The following is a 23,716-nucleotide window of genomic DNA, read 5'->3' as shown; positions in this document are numbered from 1 at the left end:
GACCCGAGGGACAAACAGAAGCGACCAGCAGGCAAAGTCAACCAACACAGCGGGTGATAAAAATCTCTATGTACAGCAAAAGGAGTCTGGAGGACGCCTAAAACGGGGATTGTCAGATCCAAGGGGACACGATGGAGGCCTCCAAGGAGATGGGGGGGATTCTCCCCCCTCGAGGTGCCCTGGAGCAGGGGTCTCCAACCGTGGAACTTTAAGCCTGGCGGATTCTGGGAGTTGAAGCCCGCCAGGCTTAAAGTTGACAAGGTTGCAGACCCCTGCACTGGAGAACTTTCACAGTTTTTAGTGACAAAAGTAGGTCTTTCTCGGTAAAGACACACAAACCCGCGCACGCGTCCATTCACACATGCTGTCCAGGGAAAAGTTCGAGGCTGTCCTGGGGGTGGGGGAAGGGATTCATCAGAAGGGATGGGGCCCCCAGACAAGAAGCCTATCGCGATGTCCCCTTTTTCCTTTTGGACTGGCTTTTTAAGTCAAGGGTCAACCCTTTCTGAAGCGCGGGCAATCTGCCGGGATCCTCAAGCTAATAAAAGGAGCGGCCAAGGAGATCGGGCTGGCAAGGGGAGGGGCGGGTGGGCGCCTTGGGTACCATAAAGGAACGCCCTTATGGTTCAGCTTCGTCGGAAAAGCCCAGGGGGGCAAAAAATCAGGAGGGGCCTGGTAGCCCCTTTTCTAATGAACGCGTTTCATTTAGAGGCGCAAGGTTCATGGGGGAAAGGTTCCTGCAGGGGTCCACTGACTGCACCCTTTCAAAGAGTCCGTTTTTCAAGGGAGTCTAGCGAGATCCGCATTCGGGTATCGAGATAAACCGGTTTTGCAGAACGAGATCGATCCAGGTAATTCAGAGAACCGGGAACGAATTTCTCTTCCCGGGTTTTATCAAATTGGCAGTGATTTTGCTCTCCTTCTGGATTCAGGACCAGGTTTTTGGAAAGGCCACAAGGGGGCTGGTTTCTACGGAAGAGGGGAGCGCACCCACTTCGCTAGTGACTGCGAAGGGCCCGCCCAGGGCTTAGGACGCTCGAAGTATTTGCTTCCAGGAAACGCTTCTGGGGGACAGCAAACTCCCAGGGGCCAGCTCAGGAGCCTGCTATGTTCCTGGCCAGATGAAAACAGACTCTGGGCTTCGGGTGTCCGGAGATCCCGCTCCACCTTTTGCTTTCTAGGACAGCTCCGAACACTTGGAAATAATTGGTACTTGAAAATAAAACTAGAATAGAAAGTGCTTCCTTCCTAAGCGGCCGCCTCTCCCATTGCTTCGGGGAAAGGAAAGGAGACGGGAAAGGAGACCACGCGGAAAGACACCCACTCTGACATTCTACATTTTGTCACCAGCACCTCCTCTCCTTATCGGGTTAGCTCAAGCACCACCAGCCCGCAGAGTCAGCCTTGCTGCTCCAAACACACGGGGACACACACACATGCAGGAACAACCGAGAGAGAGAGACCGCCAAGGCCTCCGGGTTACAAAGTGGGCCGCGGCTTGAATCTGGCAAGGCTCAATAAATACATGCCCGGAGCATCGCCCTCCGACAAATGGGGGCGGCGGCGGTTGCAGTCTTTTTGCTCCCCCTGGCAGCAACCAAGGAGCCAAAGTTCACGGAGTCCCGCTGCTTCTGCCAGCACCAGCGCGGCTTCCTCAGGAGCGAGTGCGAGAGGCCGGGGGTGGGGGAGCGCAGCCGGGGAGGAAGGGCGCGCCCAGGGGGCTTCAGGGGCGGTGAAGCAGCGGCGGCGGCGGTAGGTCGGGGTCGCTGCCGCCGCCGCCGCCGCGCGGGAGCCCCAGAGAGGCGCCTCCACCCCCACCCCCGCCGCTGTCGTGCAGTTTGCGGACGTGTTTCTTGAGGTCAAAGTTCCGGCAAAAGCCTTTCCCGCAGGTGGGGCAGGTGAAGGGCTTCTTGTCGTTGTGGGTGTGCATGTGGAAGGTCAGGTTGTAGACCTGGTGGAAGGCCTTGTTGCAAATGGTGCACTTGAACTGCTTCTCACCGCTGTGGGTCAGTTTATGGTTCTTGTAGTTCCCTATAATAATAATCATCATAATGCAAAATCACCATCGGTCAATTACAAAAGCCAAGCTTTACGTGAAGTAGCGTACAGCCTTTAATACTATCAGCCTTCCGATTCTTCCCGTGCTAGGCCCGTGGGAGGAGATGAATAAAAATACCCAATCCGGTCTAAACATTTGGATGATTGAGATGAAGTATAATAATAAAATAAAACTAAAACTAAAACGGGGATTCTGTAACTCGGCTCGGTTACCTTCTTTCACGGATCTGCAACTCGTATCTTAGCCAGCTTTCGAAGTCCAGATCCGCGTTAACAACCAGCATTCACACAACCTGCTGCACTTCATGCCCTGCCTGCTGGTTTCCCTGGTAACAAATACTTAAGTTGGGCTTCTGTGGTTTGCCTGCAACTATTTGAACAGAAAACTTCGCCACAACGGAACAGAATTTCACCATGATCAACTGGAACCCAAACTCAAAAGCCCAAACTGGAATCTCCCGAAGTCTTGGGTCTAATCACTAAATAGATTTTTGTGGGATCCCCAAGGTAGATCAGTTGAAATCCGTTTTCCTTAGGATCCCATTTCTGAAATACCAACCCACACCAGCGGAATCAAGCCAACAAAATTTAACAATTTTATCCCCTGTTAAATCAGGGGTGCAAGGATGCACAGAGACGTTTTGTCTTATCTGGCAGTAAAGAAATAAATTAGCTTTTGTCAGAACGAAGTTCCGAAAAGTGGACTATAAAACTTTCCAGGGAAAATAGCTACATGTTTACAGAGCCGTTGTAAACAATGGGGTTTAATCCCAAACCGATAAATCTGGTTTTAGGATTTTAGCTACAATTCTTCACAGATCCAGTTAAAACGGCAACGGATATTTTTCTCAGAAGAAATGGAGGAGTTAAAAAAGAGCAGGAGGAGTAATTTTCTGAATTGGCACAGCCTCTAAATGTAACTTTGCTCTGCGGGGAATAAATCCCATTCACTTTTGAATTATTCTTCAGTAGCTGAAAAAAAGGCAACCTTAGGCTGTAATTTTAGACATTTCTGAATAGGAAAATCGATTTTTTGCTTTCTCACAAAGGGATGAGAATACATTTCTCAGACTGCGGCACGAAAAGCCCGGTAATTTTGAAGTTTGTGCTCAATGGTGGAATTTATTTTTAAGTAAGCATTCTTTTGTTCACTGATTTTTTACCCGTGGAATTCCTCTCGCAATCATGCTTAACATTTACAAATCAAATAAATTTCTTAACTACCCGCCGGATTAAATACATAAACAAAACAAAAACAAAAAACCTTAAAAGAGTTTAGATATAAGGAAAAACTTCCTCGGTTTCATGCAGAAATGGATGGTAACGGTTTCCCACATCTGGGAAACGAACGTAAAAACTATATTTTTACATTTACAATTTCATATACAGTATTTTCAAATATATGCATTTTTTTTTTTGCATTTACATTCTCAGAGTGCCATTTCTCAATTACCCTTCTCCAAAATTAGACGCGCTGAATTCCAGGTCCGCGGCTGGGAATTGTAGTTTTAGGGCAAGAATCTGCTGCTAGTCAGGCCACCCACTAGAAACAAACCGGCAGAAGCCCCCCACCATCACTTCCCGTTCCAGCTGCAGGCTCCGTTTTGCAGCGATAACTCAGAGCCGGTCCGTGTTCGGCCCTCTATTCTCGGCGCTCTGCTTTTACCTTTTTGGTGAAAGCCTTTTCCGCAGAACTCGCAGACGAAAGGTTTGTAGCCCGCGTGGATCCGCGTGTGGGTGTTTAGCGTGGAACTCCGGTTAAACGCTTTCCCGCACTGGTTGCACTTATGGGGCTTTTCCTGCGGGGAGAAAAACAACATCTAAGGCAGATCCACGATTAGATCAGAGCGCTTGAGAGCAAAGTGGGCCTCACGGGAGCCTGGTCATCCCACGGCTGGAAAGAGCAACAACCACAGGCTCGAATCCAGCCGTTGGTCGCCTATCCCAAAGGCTCATTGAACGGGGCCCCACCCTCCTGAAAGGGGAGCAAAGGGGAGGAGAGGAGACGGGGCTGGCTCCGAAGGGGAAAATCGGTGGCCTCGGCGCACTCGGGGCGTGCTGGGGATCTCTCGAGGGACCAAGAGCCGAGTCGAGCCCTCGAGAGGTTATGAGACTAAAATGGATTTAAGGACGCGCTGTCCGACGTAGAGTCTGCTTCACACAACACTCTCAAAACCTAAACCAGATTGTTAGAAGCACAATTCACAGGATCTGCCAGCCACACACAACCCATAGCGTGTTTAGTTTAGTTCCCACAACACACATTAAGAGAAATACGGAGCAGGTTTCCCAAAAGCGACCACAACGAATCGGTTGCGCAAACCAAGGCCCTTATTTCGGACGAGGCCGAGAGTTTGGGGACACTTTCCCAGAGAAAGGGTGAGAACGAGGGAAAACGAAGCAAGACACGAGAGCCCCCGTTCCTTCGCCACTATACACCTCCTCGCCTCGTCTCTCTTTCTCATTTTGTTTTAGGCGAGGGGAGCATCGCGGGACAGAGAGAGAGAAAGAAAAGTGGGGGAGCCTCCAGAACCCCGACGGGGAATAAAGGACAGGAAAGGCGGCGAATCCTGCCTCACAGCCGGAGGGTCTGGACCTTGGCCAGGCGAGGGGAATATTGGGGTCATGGGCTCACCGGGACCCCTCTGAGACCGCCGTGAGCCAGGTAGAAAACCCGACCCCGCCAAAGAGGCTACGGACAGGAGCCGAGACGGGAGCGCTACCTGGGTGTGGATGATCTTGTGGCGGCAGAGGGTGCTGGCCTGGCGGAATCCCTTCCCGCAGACCTTGCAGATGAAGGGCCGGGCGCCCGTGTGCACCGGCATGTGGCGCGTCAGGTTGTAGTGCGCGTTGAAGACCTGCAAGAGAGAACCAGGCGCGATTAGACGGGGCGGTCTCCGGACGGGGGAGGGAGGAGGGGGCCTCCCACGAGGGTCACTTGCCTTGCCGCAGACCTCGCAGGTGAAGACCTTGGGCTTGGCGCTGGGCGAGCCGCGGCTGAAGTCGGCCGACACCCCTTTGAAGGGCAGCTTCTCCGAAGATAGGAGATGAGCCGCGGCGGCGGCGGCGGCTGCTGCAGCGGCGGCGGCGGCGGCGTTGTGCAGCTGAGCCTGTGCTAGGTCCTTGAAGGCAGCCTGGGAGTATTTCTCCGGTCCGGACGGCAGTGCCTGGAGCTTGTTGCGCTCGGCCAGGTAGGACTTGGGCGCCGTCGAGTCTTGCAAGGCAGGCGCCGGCAGCGACGAGCCCAGGAAATAGGAAGCCACCGGGTGCAGGCTCAGGCCCGGCGGCTGCGGCTCTGCCGCCCGGCTGAAGTAGCTCAGGGCGCCCAGGGCGTGGAAGGAGGAGTGCTTGATCACCCGCGGCCGAACCAGTTTGTAGTGGGGCGGCTGCTGCTGCAAGCTGAGCGACGGCTCGGCGGCCTGGGGCTTGAGGCTGAGCGCGCAGCTCAGAGCGGACGAGGCGGAGGAAGAAGAGGAAGGCGGCTCCAGGGGGGGCTTCCTGGGCTCGGATCCCACCTTGGCGAAGGGCTCGTAAGCCAGCGGCACGAAGGGGATCATGCAGGGGATGGAGGGCCCCAGGCTGAACGCCGGCTGCTGCTGCGGCTGCTGCTGCGGCTTCAGGTGCTCCGCCGCCGTGGCTGCAGCCGCTTTGGGGGTCCCGCCTCCCCCTTGCATGAAGTGGGGTAGCAGCGGCACGGCTTGGGGTTCGGGGCCCGACCTGGCCATGATGCGCTCGATGGAGAAGGCCAGGGGCTTGGGCGCGTTCAGCATGTTGCCCCGCGCGACAGCGAGGCTCTTGGCCGCCGTCGGGGGGAGCTGCTGCTGCTGCTGCCGGCTCTTGTCCATGGCCGGCGTCTGGCTTGGGTCAGCGCAGTTCGGGATGCTTTGGCCCCGCTGCGCCCGGTCACAGCTCGACAAACAGGGAGCCTCGCGCCGCTGCCGCCACCGCCGCCACCGCCACTCTGGAACCCGACCTCAAGCCCTCCGAGGACGCTGCCGCCACCGGCGCCCTCCGCGTCTTCATCGCCTGCGGGACCAGCAAGAGCTCCGGCAAGGTCTCCATCCCGACAGCCAGCGAACGCCGCCTGCCCGTCCCGATGGACTCGCGCCGGCCCATCGCCGCCGCCGGTGTGCTTCCTTGGCGGGGGATGCTGGCATTCCCCTCCTCCTCTTCCTCGGCAGTGTCTCTGACGGTTCCTCCCCCCCCACAAGCCCCCGCTCGATGGAAAGTGTTGGGTCAATAGCAGCAGCCACGATCCCGCCAATCGCTAACTTCCAAGAAGGGAAGGTAAACTAGATAATTGCTCAATTCGCGTCCAACAGGCACCGGGAGGAAGGGGGGGTGGAGAGAAGTTGAGTCCCCCTTCCCTACCACCTCGGAGAGCCAGTGGCTCCTTTTCATTGGTGCCTGCGCCTCCCTCTGCCCTCCTCCCAAAGAGAAGGGGGGTTCGTCTCGCCCGCCCCCTCCCTCCCTCTAGATCGCCCCTGCTCTGGATCCCCCTCACCTCGCCTCTCCTCCAATTGCCTCTTCTTGCTAAGATCAATCGAAGTCCCAGCCCCCCTCCCTCCACCCACTACTGGTAATCCTCCTCCCCCTCCCCCATCAAAAGACCAAGGGCTCTCGCGACCCGTTCAGCGTCTGGAGCGGTCCCGTGACGGACGGGCGTGGGTTTCTAAGCAGAGCTGACCAAGGAGCGAGCAGAAAGTTGCGTTGCCCGCTCGCTGTCCCTTTCAGGCCGGGCGCACCTGGGAACAGGGCTTAGCTGCTGCGCTGCTCCCTTGCTGACTCGCCCGCTCGCTTCCCGTAGCGCTCCAGCGAGACCCCCGAGGCGGCGGTTGCCTGGCTGGCTCGGCTCTGTAGAAACAGAGACGGGTGAAGCGAGGAGCTGGCGCTGCTGGGCCCCACCGGGCATTCCACCCACGAGGAATCGGACTCCCCGTGCCGAACCCCCTTAACCTCAGTGGGAGAGGTCCGAAGGGACTGTTCCTCTTGCTGCGCTTCTCGGTAGCGACGACGGTTGTCTGATCTGGGTCTCCGCATATTTGGCGGTGCCTTGACCCCCGCTTGGTCTGTTGATCGGGATTCGATCCGTCTTCTCTATTCGCACGTCCTGGATCCTGGAAACGCCCGGATTTCTTGTAAAAGAAGTCGAAGCGACCGTTCTCAATAGGATTTCTGCTTCCTTTCCCCAGTCTGAGCTGATTCTGGTCTTTCAGTCACACAGAAAGCGGTGGTGGAGGGTGCCGAAGATCCATCCCTCCATCCCAGGGACTGGCCCCGAGACGTCTTCTTGATGCGTGTTGCTAGGCTGCTCCTGGGCCCTTTGAGACAGGCTGAGTGGCAGCCTTTCGGTTCCGATCAGCCCCTCTTAGCGCCTCCTGGCCCTTCACGCAGCCCAGGCCAAGAACTACATTAACCTGCTGCAAGGAGAGGCCAAGGGCCAAGAGGAAAAGGCCCCTCCGAACTGCAGGGAAAGAAAAATTAACAGACCGCAAGAGTCCTTTTGGCCCAAAACAGAGAATTAAAAACAAAAACAAAAACGCTTCGCGGGAAGACCAGGTTCCGTGGTACATTGGGCGGTTGTTACTATTTATACCTTTTAATGCAACCACAGGAGAAACTGTCGATGCTCAAAATTAGTGTGTCATATCGACGACACCCCCCCCCGTATTGTCGGGCCCCTCTCCCTCATCAGAATGTGCTCTTCCGCACCGCGCTCTCTTCTGCCCCGCCCACCTTTTTAGGACGTGCTTTGCCACCCTTTCCTTGTACTTCGACCTCCTAACGGGCGTCTCCACCGCGGGATGGTTAATGGGAGCTCTTCTCTCTAGCAGGTGGGTTGGTTGGTTGGTGCTAACCTATAATTTCCACCCTCTCCAGAGGGGTCGCATTCCCTCTTCAAGCACCTCGATGCAACAAGGCGGGGACGGGGCGGAGAGCGGGGCAGGGACATCGATTGCGGGCCAAGCACTTCTACCTGTACAGCGCCTGGCACACAGCGCAATGCGACCTCGGACAGACTGAACCGAGACCCGGTTCTTGCTTAGCACAAAACGTGCTTGGGTGGCACCGTGGCGAAGGCAGCCTGAAGCGCCTACGTTAGGACCAAGCGTCAGCCGCAGCCGCTCTCCCAGCCTCCCACGGTAACTATTTGCGGAGCTGTCCAAGTCTGCGCCTCCTTAACGCCTTCAGACTGACCTGTTTCCCAGTCCTTTAAGAGCTCGGCTTCCCCCCCACCCCTTCTCAGACAGGAAAGGAACCAACCCTGTGCGGAGCATGAATAATCCCTTCTCAAAGTCGATTTACTAGCTCTGCGACCCTGTCAGAAAATGCCTAAGGGGAAGCCACCAACCTCCCTCTCCCCTGGCTCACCTTTGCGCATCAAAGAGGCAACTAGGGGGACAGCCGTTGGGGCAGAGAAGTAGGCGCAGCCCAGCCCAACCCATAGAAATCTGAGACAGCCTCCACTCCTGCCAAGCTTAGACAGGGCAGATCTCACCTTTTCCCACATGAAACAGAAGGCCTAAACTGCCTCTTCGAGATCAGGTGATGAGTGTTGGGATCTATGCAGGGTTTCTTTAAAACAGAAATTGCACTCAATTCAATACACTTGCTCTTGTGTCCTATAGAAGAATTGCTGAGAGTGTCAGAGGGGTTTGTCCCCATTGAAAAGCTTTGAGAAGTGTAAAGGCAAAGAGCTTTGCTTGGGGAGGGGGAGAAAGCAGCTTGGGATCAAAAGAAACTTTGAATGGCTGCTCTGCTCACAGTTTGGCAGACTCACAGGCCTGAAAAGCCTTTGCTGCTCCCCAGCAAACACTAACCAAGTAGGCTCGTCGTTTTCAGAGGGATGCACCAAGGAGAACCATACTTAGAGTTGTGCTCCAGAGCCTAAATTAAGTGTCTTTCATCTCACCTATGGTGGGATCCATGCACTGTCTCCAAACAAAGGAAAAGTTTGCATTCCAATCAAGGGCAGTCACAGTAGGACACAGGCTATGATCTTTTAGCAAACTTGGCTCAGTGATGTTAATTCATGGTTCATTGGGTGTCCAACCCAAAATATTAGATGAACCGAATCAGTAAACTAGCATTCAAATAATCATGAGTAAATGACTTAATGACTATCTTTAAGTGTTGTACCTTAGAACAGGGGTCTCCAACCTTGTCAACTTTAAGACTTGTGGACTTCAACTCCCAGAGTTCCTCAGCCAGCTTTGAGGAATGCTTTGCTAGCTGAGGAACTCTGGGAGTTGAAGTCCACAAGTCTTAAAGTTGACAAGGTTGAAGACCCCTGACTTAAAGGAGCTCTTCTGGGATTTGTGGGCTGTGGGGAAATTAGAGTTCAAGTGAAAGAGATAGCAAAAGCTATGACCCTAAATCTAAAACTGTGACTTTGTGATGCAAAACATCCTCATTTGCTTTGGAGCCAAATGCTATGATTCCCATCCTTGATTCAATAGAAAGCTAAACTAACACTGACCACACCCATTGGTGATCTCTCCCACCTCTGTAGCTCCAGGTGGCTGACTTTCAAGGTGAGGAGTGACAAAGGTTCAGAGCTTTTGGACATGTTGGTGCTGCGAAATAGTGATGGGAAGGTTGGGGAGTGGGAGGGGGAAGCAACCTTTTAACTTTTATATATCTAAGGGTAACTTAAACATGCTCTCCATCCCGGGGTACTGGATGTGATACAGGGAATGCCACGGGAATAGCGTGGCAGGAGGCAAAAAGATGCACTTGTGCTGTAAGTAGGTGCAATCAAGATGATTGTGCAGACTCTGGTTAGGAAAACCGATCACAGAGAGCTACAGTTAAATTTCCAACCGGAGGCAAATTCCATTTCTGCTTCGAACTGAAAAGTTTCTCTTTCTGCCAATTCACCAATCATTTCATGCCAATCAAACGGGGGAGGAGCCCTCATTTGACACATTGAACCTGTAGATAGCTCTTTGAAAGAAACGATGTTTTCCTGAAGTATCCCAGGAAGGGGTTTCTTGTGGACATGTGCCGTGTTTGGGTATCACTTTGGAATAGGCAGCAGAAGAGCTTCAGTCTTAGGGCAATACCAGCACTCTAGAGCAGGGGTCTCCAACCTTGGCAACTTTAAGCCTGGAGGACTTCAACTCCCAGAATTCCCCAGCCAGCAAAGTTGTCTGGGAAATTCTGGGAGTTGAAGTCTTCCAGACTTAAAGTTGCCAGGGTTGGAGACCCCTGCTCTAGATGGCTGAACACATCCAAATTAATGGACGCAAAACTTCTAGGTCACCATATTTATGTTTTATTTTAGTTCGTTTATTTCAACTTTATTTTTTTTATAAGTAACTCAAGGTGAACCTATCTAATACGCCTTCTTCCTCCTTCTTCTTCCTGCGACTGACTGATCCAGAGTCATCCGGGCTAGCTTTAATGCTTAAGCTGGGACTTGAACTCAGCCTCCCGGTTTCTAACCCGGTGCCTTACTCCAAACTGAAGTACCCCGATTGCTCAGATAGGGCATATGGTATGTGTGTTGCGGGGGAAAATGAAAGGAAGTTCTGTAAAGCTAAGTTTTTTGGGAAAGCTGTTGTTGTTGTTGTTGTTCCTGTTCCTACTCTCTTCCACTCAATGAGTGGAATGAGATTAGCTCAATGAGATTTCTTCCCAGGAAAGTAGGCATAGAACCGCCGTCCTCTTCCATCCGGGAAGTCAATCCCACTTTCGGCCGTGGTCCCGTTTCTCAAGATTACTAGCGCCCCAACCGCCCCCTATCTTTCCCGCTAGTCTCGGACCGCGTCTTCCATTCCTGGACTAGAATACAGATCCTTCTCCCTTACAGGCCCATCTCCTCCCGTCGGGATTCAGCGGCGGAGAGAGCTCCACGCCACGGTCGCTCTGCTCCCTTCGCTCTTTCTCACTCATTCCCGCGTTGTTCGCCTGCTCTCCCTCGCAAGAGGTCGAGGCGGCCCGCTGCGCAGCTGCCTTGTCGCTACCGGCTTTAAAGACTCTTGGCCGGAAAAGCAGCGCGTAATCTCCCCTGTTCTCTTCCCGGGGTAGATCTGACCTTGACCTCTTCCGACGGCCAAGTGCCGAAGACCGCGAAGCCGCCCCTTCCCACGTGCTGCCAGCCGCCTCCAGAAGGCGCGCGGGGACTTTCCACGCGCCACGAGTTCTTCCAAGCGGTCGGGCGAAGAGGGCGGCAGGCTGGCCAGGAAAGGATCTCGGGCGTCCAGTTGGTGGCTCGTTTGTCGGTCACGGTTTTAGGCGTTCCGGGGCTAGCAAATGCTTTAAGGGGGAAAGCAACCCCAGAACTCCATACAAAGAACCGGCGTGAAACCAGCGCCGCTTTCCTGCTCGGCAGCCTTGGTGGCCTTGAATCTGCCCGGAATCCCCGCCTCCCCGGCTCAGGCTGGGAAGGCGAGGAGGGTTCAGGCTTGGCCAGGAGCAGAAAAAGCAGCCTTGGGCGAAGACGAGCGCCTGTCTTTCAAAAGCTCCAGAAGAGCCCCGGGATTCTCGCCCCTTCCCCCTCCGGGCCTCTGCTTCTCCTGGCCCTCGGCGGGGCTTTGCGCAGCGCGTCCCGCACTTTCAGCAGGAACCGTTGATCTAAGCGAGCAACGGGGCGCCTGGCGCGCCTTCTCCGACGGCTGTTGCTCTCGCAGCGGCGTCGCGACCTGCCAGCCTCCCCCCACCCTCCGCTCCTTTGGCCCCGCAGGGCAATCGGAAGTAGCCCTTAAACCAGCCTTCTAAGACCACTAAAGTTATCCGAAAATCATAATCAAGTCAAGGAAAGGGGTGGCGAGGGGGAGAGAAACAGGACAGAAAATCCGGACAAACTCGCTCCAAAACGCGCTGATTACGGAATTGAAACTCGTAGCCGGCGATTTCCAATTTTGTCCGTGCGCTGAGGTTGCAGAAGTGAGACGCCTCTGGAAGGTGGGAGGCCCCTCTTGCTTCTGACGGCCCTAAAACGAGCCGCCTTCTCACAGAAAGGGTAAACTTTGATCTGGAGAGGAAGGGGCGCTGAAAGATCCCCAGACCCCGATTCAACTGAGCCAAAGTGCTTTGCAGATGTTGCCTCTATAAAGCTACCGAGGGAAGGCCCAGTAACATCGGGCCAAGTTTACCTTTTAGCAAAGCTAGTTTGTGGAATCAGGGATCACTGAACAAACCGTCAGCGGCGGGCTTATATACCGCAATAATTAGGTTCCGAGTGTTTTGTTAATTTGCACGGGACTCTATATGCTAAAAGCAGCTCCTACATACATGCGCCAATGTGCCCACACCGTCCTTATGGAGACATCAGGGGAGGCAAACAATCGTTATTAAAACATTTAATAACATGTATTTAAACAGTGTTAAAATTGGGGTTCGCCATCAAATATCGCGTTCTTTCCAAGGATGCTGGTCTGTCCTGCAGGTATTGGCAAAACCACCTAGGGAGCCTGGAATGGTCAGCTCAGCGCTTTCTTTAGATTGAAGTGTGCCTCCTGCTCGTGCCAGCCACTCGGAGAATTTCAATAGAAGAGAACATCGTTAAGCTCAGGGTTGAACTGTGGAGTCCTTGGTGCTCTCTGCGCTTGGTTCTTTTCGTTCTCCAGAGCTGAAGTTTTCAGGCTCAGAGCACTGAAGAGGTTACCTAGCCAGGTAATGAAATGCCTGCACGAAAACAACCCAGCTCAAAGAGCGTCCAGGGCTCCACTTTGAGAATTGCCTCCTTCAGCCCCCGCCAGTTCCGATTCCAAAGCCCAGGGTGGGCGCGCCTGGCTACAAAGCTTTGATATGAACCCCGGTTTCTCAGGATAGCCCAAAGTTGGAAACGGGGCCCGCCAGTTTTTTAGGCGCTTCGCTCACTCCCTCAAGGCTGCCATCTTGATGATTTCGACCGTCCCTTCTTGACATTCGATAGTAGTTGCTTTAAATCAAGTCCGCAGCTACCTTCCTGTATAATCAGAATACCCAACTAGCTAACGTCAACGCTGATGATGTCAGCTACTTGGGTACTGAAGCGTCTGCAACCGTGGTGAAATTCAAATTTTTTTACTACCGGTTCTGTGGGCCAGGTGTGGCTTGGTGGGCGTAGCAGGGGAAGGATACTGCAAAATCTCCATTCCCACTCTGGGGCCAGCCAGAGGTGATATTTGCCGGTTCTCCCGAACTGCTCAAAATTTCCTCTGCCGGTTCTCCAGAATCTGCTGGATTTCACTCCCGGTCCGCAAGCAAACTACCAAGTTTAGAGAGCACTCAAGATTCCCAGAAAAACTCTTCTATTGGGTCTACGACTACGACTATAAACATCGGACGTAGTAAAATCATTGCTTGGTCCAGCCTGGCACTTGGGGTGGGAGGAATTCAGCCCAGGGCGAGCTTGCAAAGCAGAGGCTGAAGCAGTCGACAGGGCCCTAGGGAGTCGCGGGTCTTCGGTGGCCTTTTGCCAACCTAATGTAACGCAATGCAACTCCCACCATCCCAGCCAACAACGCGAGGTTCAAGACGGGAAAGAGAGCTGGTCTCTTTGAGTCACGCCTTCTGGCCACGCCCATCCCGCCCCCCAGTTGTATCGGGTGAACGATGCCATTCGTTGAGGATGGGTGGGACTGGTTGGCTGACAGGTCTTGTTTATAGCGGTTTATTAGCAGCATCCTCTGATTGGGACTCTTGTGTTTAGTGGCTCAGCTCCTGCCAAGGCTGACTGGCTCCTGTCTGTCAGGCAGTGCTTGCTGCCCTTGCCAGAGACTCCCACGCTGGCTGAGAGTCACCTTTGCACCCTGAACTCGGGGTTTCATCTGGTGCTTTGAATACCAGAGCGGTGGAAGCAATTGGAGCTCGGAGGAGAGGCCCTCTTCTGAGGAATCTCGGGAGGTTGGAGCCTGTCTTGAGAGAGAGAGAGAGAGAGAGAGAGAGAGAGAGAGAGAGAGAGAGAAAGCGAGGACTTCTGCGTGGGCATGAGTTACTTGGCTGATCCTCCCGTTATTTCGTGGTTGGCTTGTCTTTAAACGAGTCCCGTTTCAAAGCCCAGTAAAGGAACTGGTTTGGGATGGGGAAACTCGGAGAAGGTAACCAAAGAGGGTGGGGAGTTTGAATGGGGTGAAGGCTAGAAATTAAGAGAGATTTGAACTACCCCTGTATCTCTTAAGGCTGCAGTGCTAACCCTTGCCTCTCCTTTCCAGAAGGGGACAGAGGACTGTTTTTGAAGGGGCAGTTTTAAAATCTCTTGGGATGGACATCCCATTATTCCTGTTTAACCTCCTCTATTTAGCCTGTCCCCCTTTCTTTTCTTTTTCTTTTAAACACACTTCTTATTCGGAATAGAAAAGGGGGACAAATTAAAAATTGTTCAGGGTATCACATGGAGCTACCACTCTTCAAGTCTGTTAGTTCTCTGCTAATAATTTCATGACAGACGATGCCCCACCTCCCAACTGCCGGCCTTTCCTGGGTTTCACCTAAATCAATGTTTTTCAACCTTGGTAAATTTAGAAGGATGAATGTAGGGAAGAGTAGGCTAAAATCCTAAGAATTAGAGTTGAGCTCTTTTCAGCACCAGCCAATCTGACCAGTGCTTGGCAATGATGTGTTGCCTTAAAAGTACTTTTAAAAGTGCCTTTGCTACTTTATAACTTCCATGTACTTTTCACAGAGCTGTTTTAGTTTAGTTCAGGAGTCTCCAAGTTTGGCAACTTGAAGCCTGGCGAACTTCAATTCCCAGAATTCCCCAGCCAGCAAAGCTGGCTGGGGAATTCTGGGAGTTGAAGTTCGCCAGGCTTCAAGTTGCCAGGGTTGGAGAGCCCTGGTCTACGGGTTAAGGCAGCAGGTTAGAAACAGGGAAACTGTGAGTTCTAATTCCATGTTAGCTATGAAAGGCAGCTGGGTGGCTTTGGGCCATTCTCTCTCAGCCCAACTCACCTCACATTTAAAAATAATAAAGGTGGGATAAAAATTGAATCAATACTGAAGTAGGACAAGGAACTATGGAAAAAAACATGTGCATAGCCCTCTCTCATTCCTTCCCAATTTATAAATGTAAATGGACAGCAAAGGGCTGTCTATTGTCTGTCTAGGTGGTCTCTACCCTCAGGCATTTGTAATAGTTTATGCTGGTTGGTGGGGGAAGTGTTAAGAGCTTTCTTGTCCAAACTCAGAAATCCCTCCTAGAACACAGGGGTTGCTCATGCTCTGAATTGTGCCCCCGTGGGAGTTGTGCTTGGCCACTAGACTTTCCACTTTTCGATTATGAATCACCCACTTCGCACACCCAGACCGCCCACTTTAGTCTACTTTGTCAGTTGGATAATAAAATTCTTATATATTTTAGTTCTTACTGCTGTCTTATGTGCCCCATTGGTAGTAGAGATAATATAAAGCAGTCAACTATCTGGGAAAATATATTTCAATACTGCATAGGGGATGGTGAGATTGACTCTAGAAACGTGGCACAAAAGTAGTTCGGTGGTTTTGCCTTCCTTGAATAGAAATTCTTCCCTTGTTGCACAACAGTGATGTTGACAGTATCTTGAAGCTTACCTTGGATGTAGAGGCAGAGCCTCTCTCATAGTTTAAAGCAGGGTTGTCCAACCTTGGCAATGTTAAGATTTGTAGAGTTCAAACCCCCCCCCCCCGAATTCTCCAACCAGCTATGCTGGCTGGACAATTCTGGAAGTTGAATCCACAAGATTTAATGTTGGCAAGATTGGATACCTCTGCTTTAAAGCTATCAGGAAATATGAACTTTAAAAAAATTAATTATTGGTTGAAAAACAAAATATTTCTGCAGATGAGACGGCGACTTGGAACTCCTTGTAAAAATACATTTGCAAGTTTTAGATCCATTAATCAGGGGTATTAAACTGGCGGCCCGCAGGCCGGATGTGTGACACGCAGGCCACGCCCACCCCAGCTCTGCAAAGGGGAAAAACATTACAATATATCACACAAGGCATGATGCCACAAGTTTGAAACCTGTGCATTAGCTGATTAGCATAGAGTCAGTTTGGTTTAGGGGTTAAGGCACCAGGCTAGAAACCAGGAGACTGTGCGTTCTAGTCCCTCCCTTAGGCATGAAAGCCAGTGACCGTAGATCAGTCATTCTCTCAAGCCAACTCATCTCACAGGATTGTTGTTGTGGAGAAAATAGTATGTTTGCCACCTTGAATTATTTATTAAAAGAAATAAAGGTAGTTAAAACATCTAAAATAAATTATATTGTTATGCTTGATCATAGAACAGAAGGGACTATTCTGAAATGGATGGAAAATTCAAACAGATCTTCTAGCTGGTGTAATACTATCCTGAGGTTGCAAGAAATAAAATCCATGTATGTTTTAAGCCTTTTTTGTAAGTGAATGAGGGCAGGATCCAGGCTCAGTCCACTGCATTTGAAATGGCATACGGTTTATTCAAAGTATATTCAGAAGCCTCCACAGGGAGCCCACTTCCATTATCCATATGGTGCCTCTCTACACCAGTACACTAAAGTCTTTTGAGCCTCACACTATTTGAATGAATACGTAGGGTTTTTTTTAAAAAAAAAAAGGAATAAAAAGCAGGAGAGAGGAATTGTAGAGTTGAGTGTCTACATTAACCAGAAGTATGATTTACAAATACACAAAATATAAACATGCTGTCACTATCATGGATGGAAATGCTTCCTGCTGGGATTGAAGCAAACTACAAATTAATTTAAGCAGTTTATGCATTTGTAACTTAAAAAAACCCCAAGTTGAACATCAGAATTTTAATCAAGTTGTTTAGTGAGCCTCTATGGATGTTCTTTTCTTTTAATATATCCTCATTGGCTCCTAAAAAAAGCCAACCTGCCTGAGAGTAGCATCTACATTCTGAGCAAAATTTAGGCAAATTAGGATTGTGTCTCTAACCTGTGTTCTATCCTGTTGTCGACACACAAATGCAAGTTTGATGTGGAGCCTCTGAAGAGAGCAAAAAGAATCATGCGATTGATATGACTATTTCCTAGAGCAGATACTCCCCCCTCCCTTTACTGGGGATGTCTGAGAACAGTAAATTTTATTTCAGAAGAAAGTGTGGAGATAGAAAAACTAAACGGAAGGAAAAGAGATGTCTTTGCAGACAGTATGCCTGTACAGAGTATTTCTTGGGGTCCCATCCACTTCCTAAACAGATGTATTTTAATTTCTTTGGGAAATGAGTGCCACTTTTACAAGTAGCCAGGTCCTATTGAAGGGCATCTTGTTTGCCCATGTTTGGCATAGTTTACACGAGTGCTTAAAAACAAAACAAAATGAAACCAGCTTGAAAGCTTGCTACTTTTCAATTCTTCGGTCCTTTGTCCTTACACAACAGCCGCGAAGTTGCATGGCCTGCCTTTGCAAAGAACGGTTGGTCTAAGCAACCAAGATTCTGAATTGTTCGAGGAATTCATTGGAGTAAAACACTTCACTACTAAATTAAGGGTCAATGGGAACATAAGTGATGTTCCCTCCCCTCCTTTCCACATAGCCCTTCTTTGAGCAGCAGTGTTCCTGATGTCTTTGGAGCAATTCAAATTGTCAATAGGGGGAAATGCATAAATTTGATTTGAAGATGTACATACGGACGGACACCCCCCCCCATATATTCTGTTTGGAGACTTCCATTTTTGTATTCCTATAAATGAATATGTATTTTCTTATAGACAGTTCTTTATATAAAGCCACTAATCACAAGCAAGTGTAAAATTTTGATTTTACGCAGGAGGTCAAATTATTTTACATATGACAATCATCTCTTAATTTCAGAGTTTTATATAAATATGGGTTACAGAGAAAGTTCTTATTGCTTGCATGTTTCCACAGAGACACAGAATAACCAGGACAAGCTTCCTGACACCCCACAACATGACAATATTTTTTTCCACTGTGCAAAAGAGGCAAAGATTTGAAGAAGCAACACTTCAAATTTTGTTTTCTGTGTACTTTCCCAGGAGTCCTTGAAATTCTCCTGCCCTTATAATGTAGCCAAATCAAAACACTAAGATACAAGAGTAAGATTTTTAATGTTTCACCTCATAATGAAAGAGCAAAAATACAACTTCCTCAGAAAGCAAAACCACAGCAGCATCAAACCATAGAAAATACAGGTGGGGTTTCACTCTTTCTGAAGTGCCACAGTATTGGCTGTGAACAATAAAATGGAAGAATTTCTAAGAACGGCTGCCGAAAGGGTTGGGTGATGTCTGCAGTTTGCATTCTGCACAGGGGCATGCTGCACTGAAGGGATGGCAAGAGACTGCAACAATACAAACAAAAGGAAATGAATCACAAGGGGAGCTCTGACTCCTTATTGGCATTCTCACAGTACAAAGCAAAGCCACATGGCAAAAGATGCAAAATCTACTGATGTCAGAATGTCCTTGGCATGAGCACTGCTCCTCACCATCTCTCTTCTTATGTTAGTTTTCAGAAGTCCCTTTTCTCTTTCCTTCCAATGGGAGGGGCTCACATTGTAGTACCAGGGCATTAAGGCAAAACATACATTCAAACATGAGGACAAGTTATGAAACAGATACTTGGGAGAGACATAAAACATCAGCCTTCTTCTTCATCGCTGTCTTTCATGGTGATGCCTTGCAGTCCACTACCATCGGATACAGAAACGGTGGCTTCTTCGACTGTGAGACGGCTATGAACTGTGTTGTAAGTTTTACTGTTTAGGGTTCCTTCCAGCACACCCTGTAACCGAAAGTCTCGATAGGTTTTCTGTAGCAAAACAAACAAAAACAAAACTGAAGATTAAGAGCAACTGCTATATAAGACAATGACTACTCTGTAAAACATCTGTATACACCAAATCAAATTGAATAAAAGTTTAGTATAAAATAATGCAAGACTTTCCTACCAATTTTAAATTCCCTTGCACCCCTCTATTCCCATATCAGTGCAGACAGAAATTACAGGCGAAAGTGTTTTGCCATTCATGTTATCTGGAAACTGGGATCTGCTCACTATCAGCCTCCATTCATGCTATGTGCCGTTATCACTTATTGTATAGCTCAAGAAATTCTGTTGATCTTTTAACTATACAGTTACATAATTCATTAAGTGGCTTCTGAGGTCAGTTTCTGTGCTGCAGTATTTTAGCTTAGGGGGCCAAGGCTGGTTCCTCAAACGACTTCTTATTGGTTGGCTAAGAATAATTGGAGACTTGGAAAAAAATGGCACTATGCACTAAGTTTACATTAGAGATAGTCCTTGATTTATGACTGTAATCGAGCCCGTAATTAAGGTTGTAAATTGTGATGGTCACTAAGCGGGTCATCACATGATCAAGACTAATTTTGTGGTGGTTGTAAAGTGAATGCAGTGGTCGTAAAATGAACATAGTGGTCATTAAGCGACCCCATTGCTCACTATGGGACAGCTTTTTCTGGAGACCAGAAGGAAATGCCTGTTTCTTGCAAAGGCATTTACAGCTGCAAATGGCTAAAATGCAGGCCAAATTGCTCAGCACCTAAAATGCAGCCATGGGACCATGGAAGGAAGCTGTCAGAACTTCGAATCCAGGTCATAAGTACCTTTTATAGATTCTGCCATAGCTTCAAATGGTTACTAAGCGATCAGTCCTAACTCGAGGCCTGCCTGTATATCTCTATTCCAGAAATGCCACAAAAAGTCTTCCCTGTCAAGGTGTTAACGTTTTTGATAATAAGAGGAATAATTTGTTGCTGTCGCTTCTGTTTCTAATGCTGCAGTGCAATCACATTCATTCTACTCATATTTACCTTTACTATTTTGATGAGAGTCTTCAGTTGGTAGATATGAAGCTGGAGGTCTAATCTATCAGCCAGCCAGACACATATGACTTTCATGGAGCTGTTGTACCACTGCTGCAAAAAAAAAGAGAAGGGGAAAAAAATCCAGTCCAATTTTACAGAATTGACAATAAGAGGTAAATGGGGCACTTAGAAATAGCTACAAATCAGCACTTGAATTCAATAATGCCTTAATTTCTGTTAATAAAATAGCAAGTGTTGTTGCTAGGAAATCGGTTAACTGGACCTCAGTTGGTCTTGATATGCATTAGCAAAAAAAAAAACCTGTTCAAAGTTGCATCCCATTTGTGTGCAAGTTTTTTATCCTTTGCCTCCTGTAAACAGAAAATAATAATAGCAACAGATTTATAACATGCAAGTCAAACAAAAAGACTCAAGGTGGTGTATAGAATTGAAAACATAATACAGATACAAGCTAAGTGCTAAAATATTGAGTCACTTGGGAAATATATATATAAAAAAATCCAATCACCCATCATCACTCAAGCAAAATTACAAATTGGCCTAGCCTCCGGTGTGTTTGAAAAGCTAAGTTTTTAAAGCTTTTCTAAAGGACAGCAGGGTTAGGTTTTGATGGATCTGGAATGGGGTGGGGAATGATATCAAACAGTATTAAATGCACATTCCCCTGAAATAGCTATTGAAACAGTTGGTGGAGGTAGATGTTATGGGGGGGAAAAGTAAGCTCTGCAAATTTAATTAGGGAAAGGAAATCCTCTCAAAATCAACTGCTGTAGTTGTCTTCATAGTCCTACTCTTGTTCATAATTGTGCCCATCAACATTCCCCTCCCCATCTTTAGGACCTGGAGTAAGGGAAAATTGTTTTACCAGGTTTACATAGCTTTGATGTATATGAGGAATACATGTCATGTCTAGCAGAAAATCTGAGTTTATGTTTATGAGCTTTTATAAGCCATCAAAAGACACATTTTAAGGATAATTAATAACTGGGGCAAGTTAGTATTAAATATGAGGTCTTAAAATAGATATCACAGATGACAAACCATTTGACAGGATGTCACTGAAGATGTTGCTACGTAGCAGAAGTTACTACACTGAGACTTAGGAAAGGCTGCATGATTCCAGGTAAAGAGATTTGGGACCTCGGCTGAAAGCAAAGAGAGTTTAACTTATGTCATCCTTTTTCTTTGTCAATGGCTATGTTGCTGTGTACTGTGTACTAATGTCAGTTCTAGCATGACTTCCAATCAGCCTAGCATGGACCTCTTCTTCCATCACCTCCAACTTAGGTTGACGGAAGACTTTGAAGAATTTGAAAGCAGAGTGGATCTATGGAAAGCTACAAAGAACCAATGCTGGATGGAACCAGTGGAGAAGCTGGCACTTCGATCTGATGAAAGCTGGGAAATATGGAAATCATTGAATAGATTGTGCATGGGTACAAGATCTAGAGACACTCTGAACAAATGGGGCTATCCTGTTGCTTCTACTCTTTGTGATTGTGGTGACATGCAGACAACAACACATATGTATACCTGCCCTTTGTTCCCTGATCAGTGTACATTTGATGACCTCATGGCAGCACAACAGAACACAATTAATGTTGCTAGTTTCTGGGCAAGATGTTTAATTTGTGCATATTTTAATCTTTTATTTTGTATCTTAAATTTTATGTCATATAGTATGCCTTATTTTAATTGTGTTGCTTCTGACATGAATAAAACATCAAACCTCTAAATTCTCTTTTCTTTTCAGGTGCTTTAATTGGTAGCATAATTACATCAGTTTTAAACATTAATATTAGTCATATATTCTGTTGCTTTCCATACTATTAATACAACCTATGCAGAATGTCATGTTTCACAAGTCTATAGTCAGTTTTATTAATTTCAATAGATTATCAAGTTGAAGAGCTGTATAACTATGAGAAAATAAAATAGCATGAGGAACTATATTTATTATCAGGATAAGGAGCAGCTGTGGGGTGTGATCAAGCAATTAGATCATATGCAAAATAAGAATTCTTTTCTAGTTTATTTGCTTCTGATGCTACCATTGGAGTAAAAATATGCTTAAATAGCTTTTAAAATGATAATAACCACGTACAATATATTTCTGAAATCTTATTCATATGTTTTTAAATATATATATTTAAAAATAAAGTAATTCTGAATTTTAACCCATGGCTAACAGGTGGCATTCAATGAATCCTGTCAGGCACATTAACGTATCATATAGCTTAACAGATGGCATCTATGTCAATTCACTTGTGGTGATAAATTCACACTCACCTGATAAATCTCTTAATTGTCATTTGTTCTTTTGTATCTGTTCATTGTTACATGCAATATGATAGGTCCAATCTGTTCTCTTATCAACCAGACTTTTAGGCAAATTAACCTCAGAGGTACCCACGTGATTTGGTGCTGAGCACTATGGAAAGACCCTTAGTAGAGGAGGGGGAGCTCACCAGTTATGCAAAGGAGGCTGGGAATCAAACAATTAGTCAAGAGCCAAAGTGGTGCTTCTTGCACAAATGAGCAAACCACAGTTACTGTGACAAGTGCTTCAATTTGTAATTCTATGAAAGGAAATTAATAGGGTTGCATGAATAGACCAGAAGCCCAACCCAATAAATGCACATAAAAAGATGGGGCCAAGCTTTTATTCCATCCAAATATGCAAGGCACCAAAAATATGGAGAAGGAAACTGGCAGCTTTTAATTTAGTCTAGTTGAAATTTACCATTTTCCTTCGTTGTCCATGGCTGCTTATAATGAGATGCAAAATGAAAGGTTTTAATTGTAATAATTAAATAATCGGCACACTATTTTAATATTAATCATACAATATTAATACTGGAGAATGTTTTTATGCAGTATTTTACATCTCTCACTTATTAATATAAAATAACTGCCTGTGGGACAGCAAAACAAAAAATAGTTCTCCCACACACAAAATTTGCCCAGAATTCCCAGTAAATATGCATTAGCATATTATTAAGCAAAAATATGGATAAAGATTATAGCATTTGCATATTTCTTATATGACATTCAAAATAAGTAGTTGGAACTTATTTTTGAACATTTTTCCTAACTAACAGAACTGAACTACGAAAGACACAATAAATGGGATGTGCAGCATGGTTTAAAGGTAATACAATGAAAGCGTTGGACAAAGCAATTAACTTTGTTTTTTTCTAGGAAGAATCTTTCATATACTAATATTGGATCAAAATTTGTGGATTTATTATGGGAACACAGTATTCTTCCTAGAATAAACAAAGTTAATTGCTTTGTCCAACGCTTTCATTGTATTACCTTTAAACCATGCTGCACATTCCATTTATCGTGTCTTTCGTAGTTCAGTTACGTTAGTTAGGAAAAATGTTCAAAAATAAGTTCCAATTACTTATTCATGCCTCTCATAATTCTAGGACCCACATCTCTTGATAATGCTAGCTTGTAGAGAACAATATTTACTGGGATAATTGCTATTCAAATTAAACAGATGAAGAAAGGGGAAACTCTGGATGAAATTTACCAGCCCTTTGCATCCCTCCTCCCTAATTTTAGCCAAATCACCCCCTTCTAAGACCTCTAAAATCACAATAGCTAAGGGGGCAGACACAAAAAGAGAAGGGCACTGGCCTCCCCTGCAACATGAACAAAGCAATTTCTTCATTAGGTCGAAGAGATGTTGACAGGCAGCAAGCAATCTTGGGTGTTTTTTTTAAAGGAAAGGTCTTTTAATATTAGTGCATTCTATTTGCTAGAGATCAAACTTCCTTAAATTACCCTCCAGGCATGGAAAAACCTTTGAGTACATTTTTTTCAGTCTCCATCCCCTGTATTAGAATCACATTCTTTTCAGCCTGATGGGGAAAAAATTGAAAAAAGCATTATAATGCCCCCTGATGTCAAGCCTGTAGCATT

At 47.6% G+C, this 23,716-nt stretch overlaps 2 protein-coding genes across 8 annotated transcripts in view; both read right to left on the bottom strand.

Annotated features, from left to right (window-relative positions):
• Window positions 1-1,723: 1,723 nt before the first annotated feature.
• Window positions 1,724-7,098, bottom strand: FEZF1 (FEZ family zinc finger 1). Its single transcript, XM_058190533.1, has 6 exons — window positions 6,849-7,098; window positions 5,938-6,084; window positions 5,001-5,818; window positions 4,782-4,916; window positions 3,725-3,857; window positions 1,724-2,031 (listed from the first exon to the last, which is right to left on the bottom strand). Exons 1-6 carry the CDS (start codon window positions 7,096-7,098, stop codon window positions 1,724-1,726), a joined length of 1,791 nt encoding a protein of 596 aa, XP_058046516.1.
• An 11,015-nt stretch (window positions 7,099-18,113) lies between these two features.
• The window catches only part of CADPS2 (calcium dependent secretion activator 2), a 374,092-nt gene continuing 368,489 nt past the window's right edge, over window positions 18,114-23,716 (bottom strand). For 6 of the 7 annotated variants that reach the window (XM_058189612.1, XM_058189605.1, XM_058189607.1 and 3 more), the window contains 2 exons: window positions 19,769-19,873; window positions 18,114-18,746 (listed from right to left, as the gene is read on the bottom strand). In XM_058189612.1, coding sequence (XP_058045595.1) covers window positions 18,576-18,746; window positions 19,769-19,873 — 276 coding nt within the window. In that variant the 3' untranslated portion in view covers window positions 18,114-18,575. The remainder of the gene's footprint in view (window positions 18,747-19,768; window positions 19,874-23,716) is intronic. The other variant, XM_058189606.1, reaches the window with a different exon arrangement.

The sequence above is a fragment of the Ahaetulla prasina genome, chromosome 7, assembly GCF_028640845.1.
Source record: "Ahaetulla prasina isolate Xishuangbanna chromosome 7, ASM2864084v1, whole genome shotgun sequence".
NCBI lineage: Eukaryota > Metazoa > Chordata > Lepidosauria > Squamata > Colubridae > Ahaetulla > Ahaetulla prasina.
This window is presented reverse-complemented; position numbering and strand designations above follow the sequence as displayed.

Bases quoted from the DNA above. Each gene is read 5' to 3' on its own strand.
- FEZF1 (XM_058190533.1), bottom strand. From the start codon at position 7,098: ATGCGGAGACCCAGATCAGACAACCGTCGTCGCTACCGAGAAGCGCAG. The intron at 5,819-5,937 runs CCCGAACTGCGC...ACATGCTGAACG, and splicing joins GCGCAGCGGGGCCAAAGCAT to CGCCCAAGCCCCTGGCCTTC. The intron at 3,858-4,781 runs GTAGCGCTCCCG...TTCTCCCCGCAG, and splicing joins ACAAGATCATCCACACCCAG to GAAAAGCCCCATAAGTGCAA.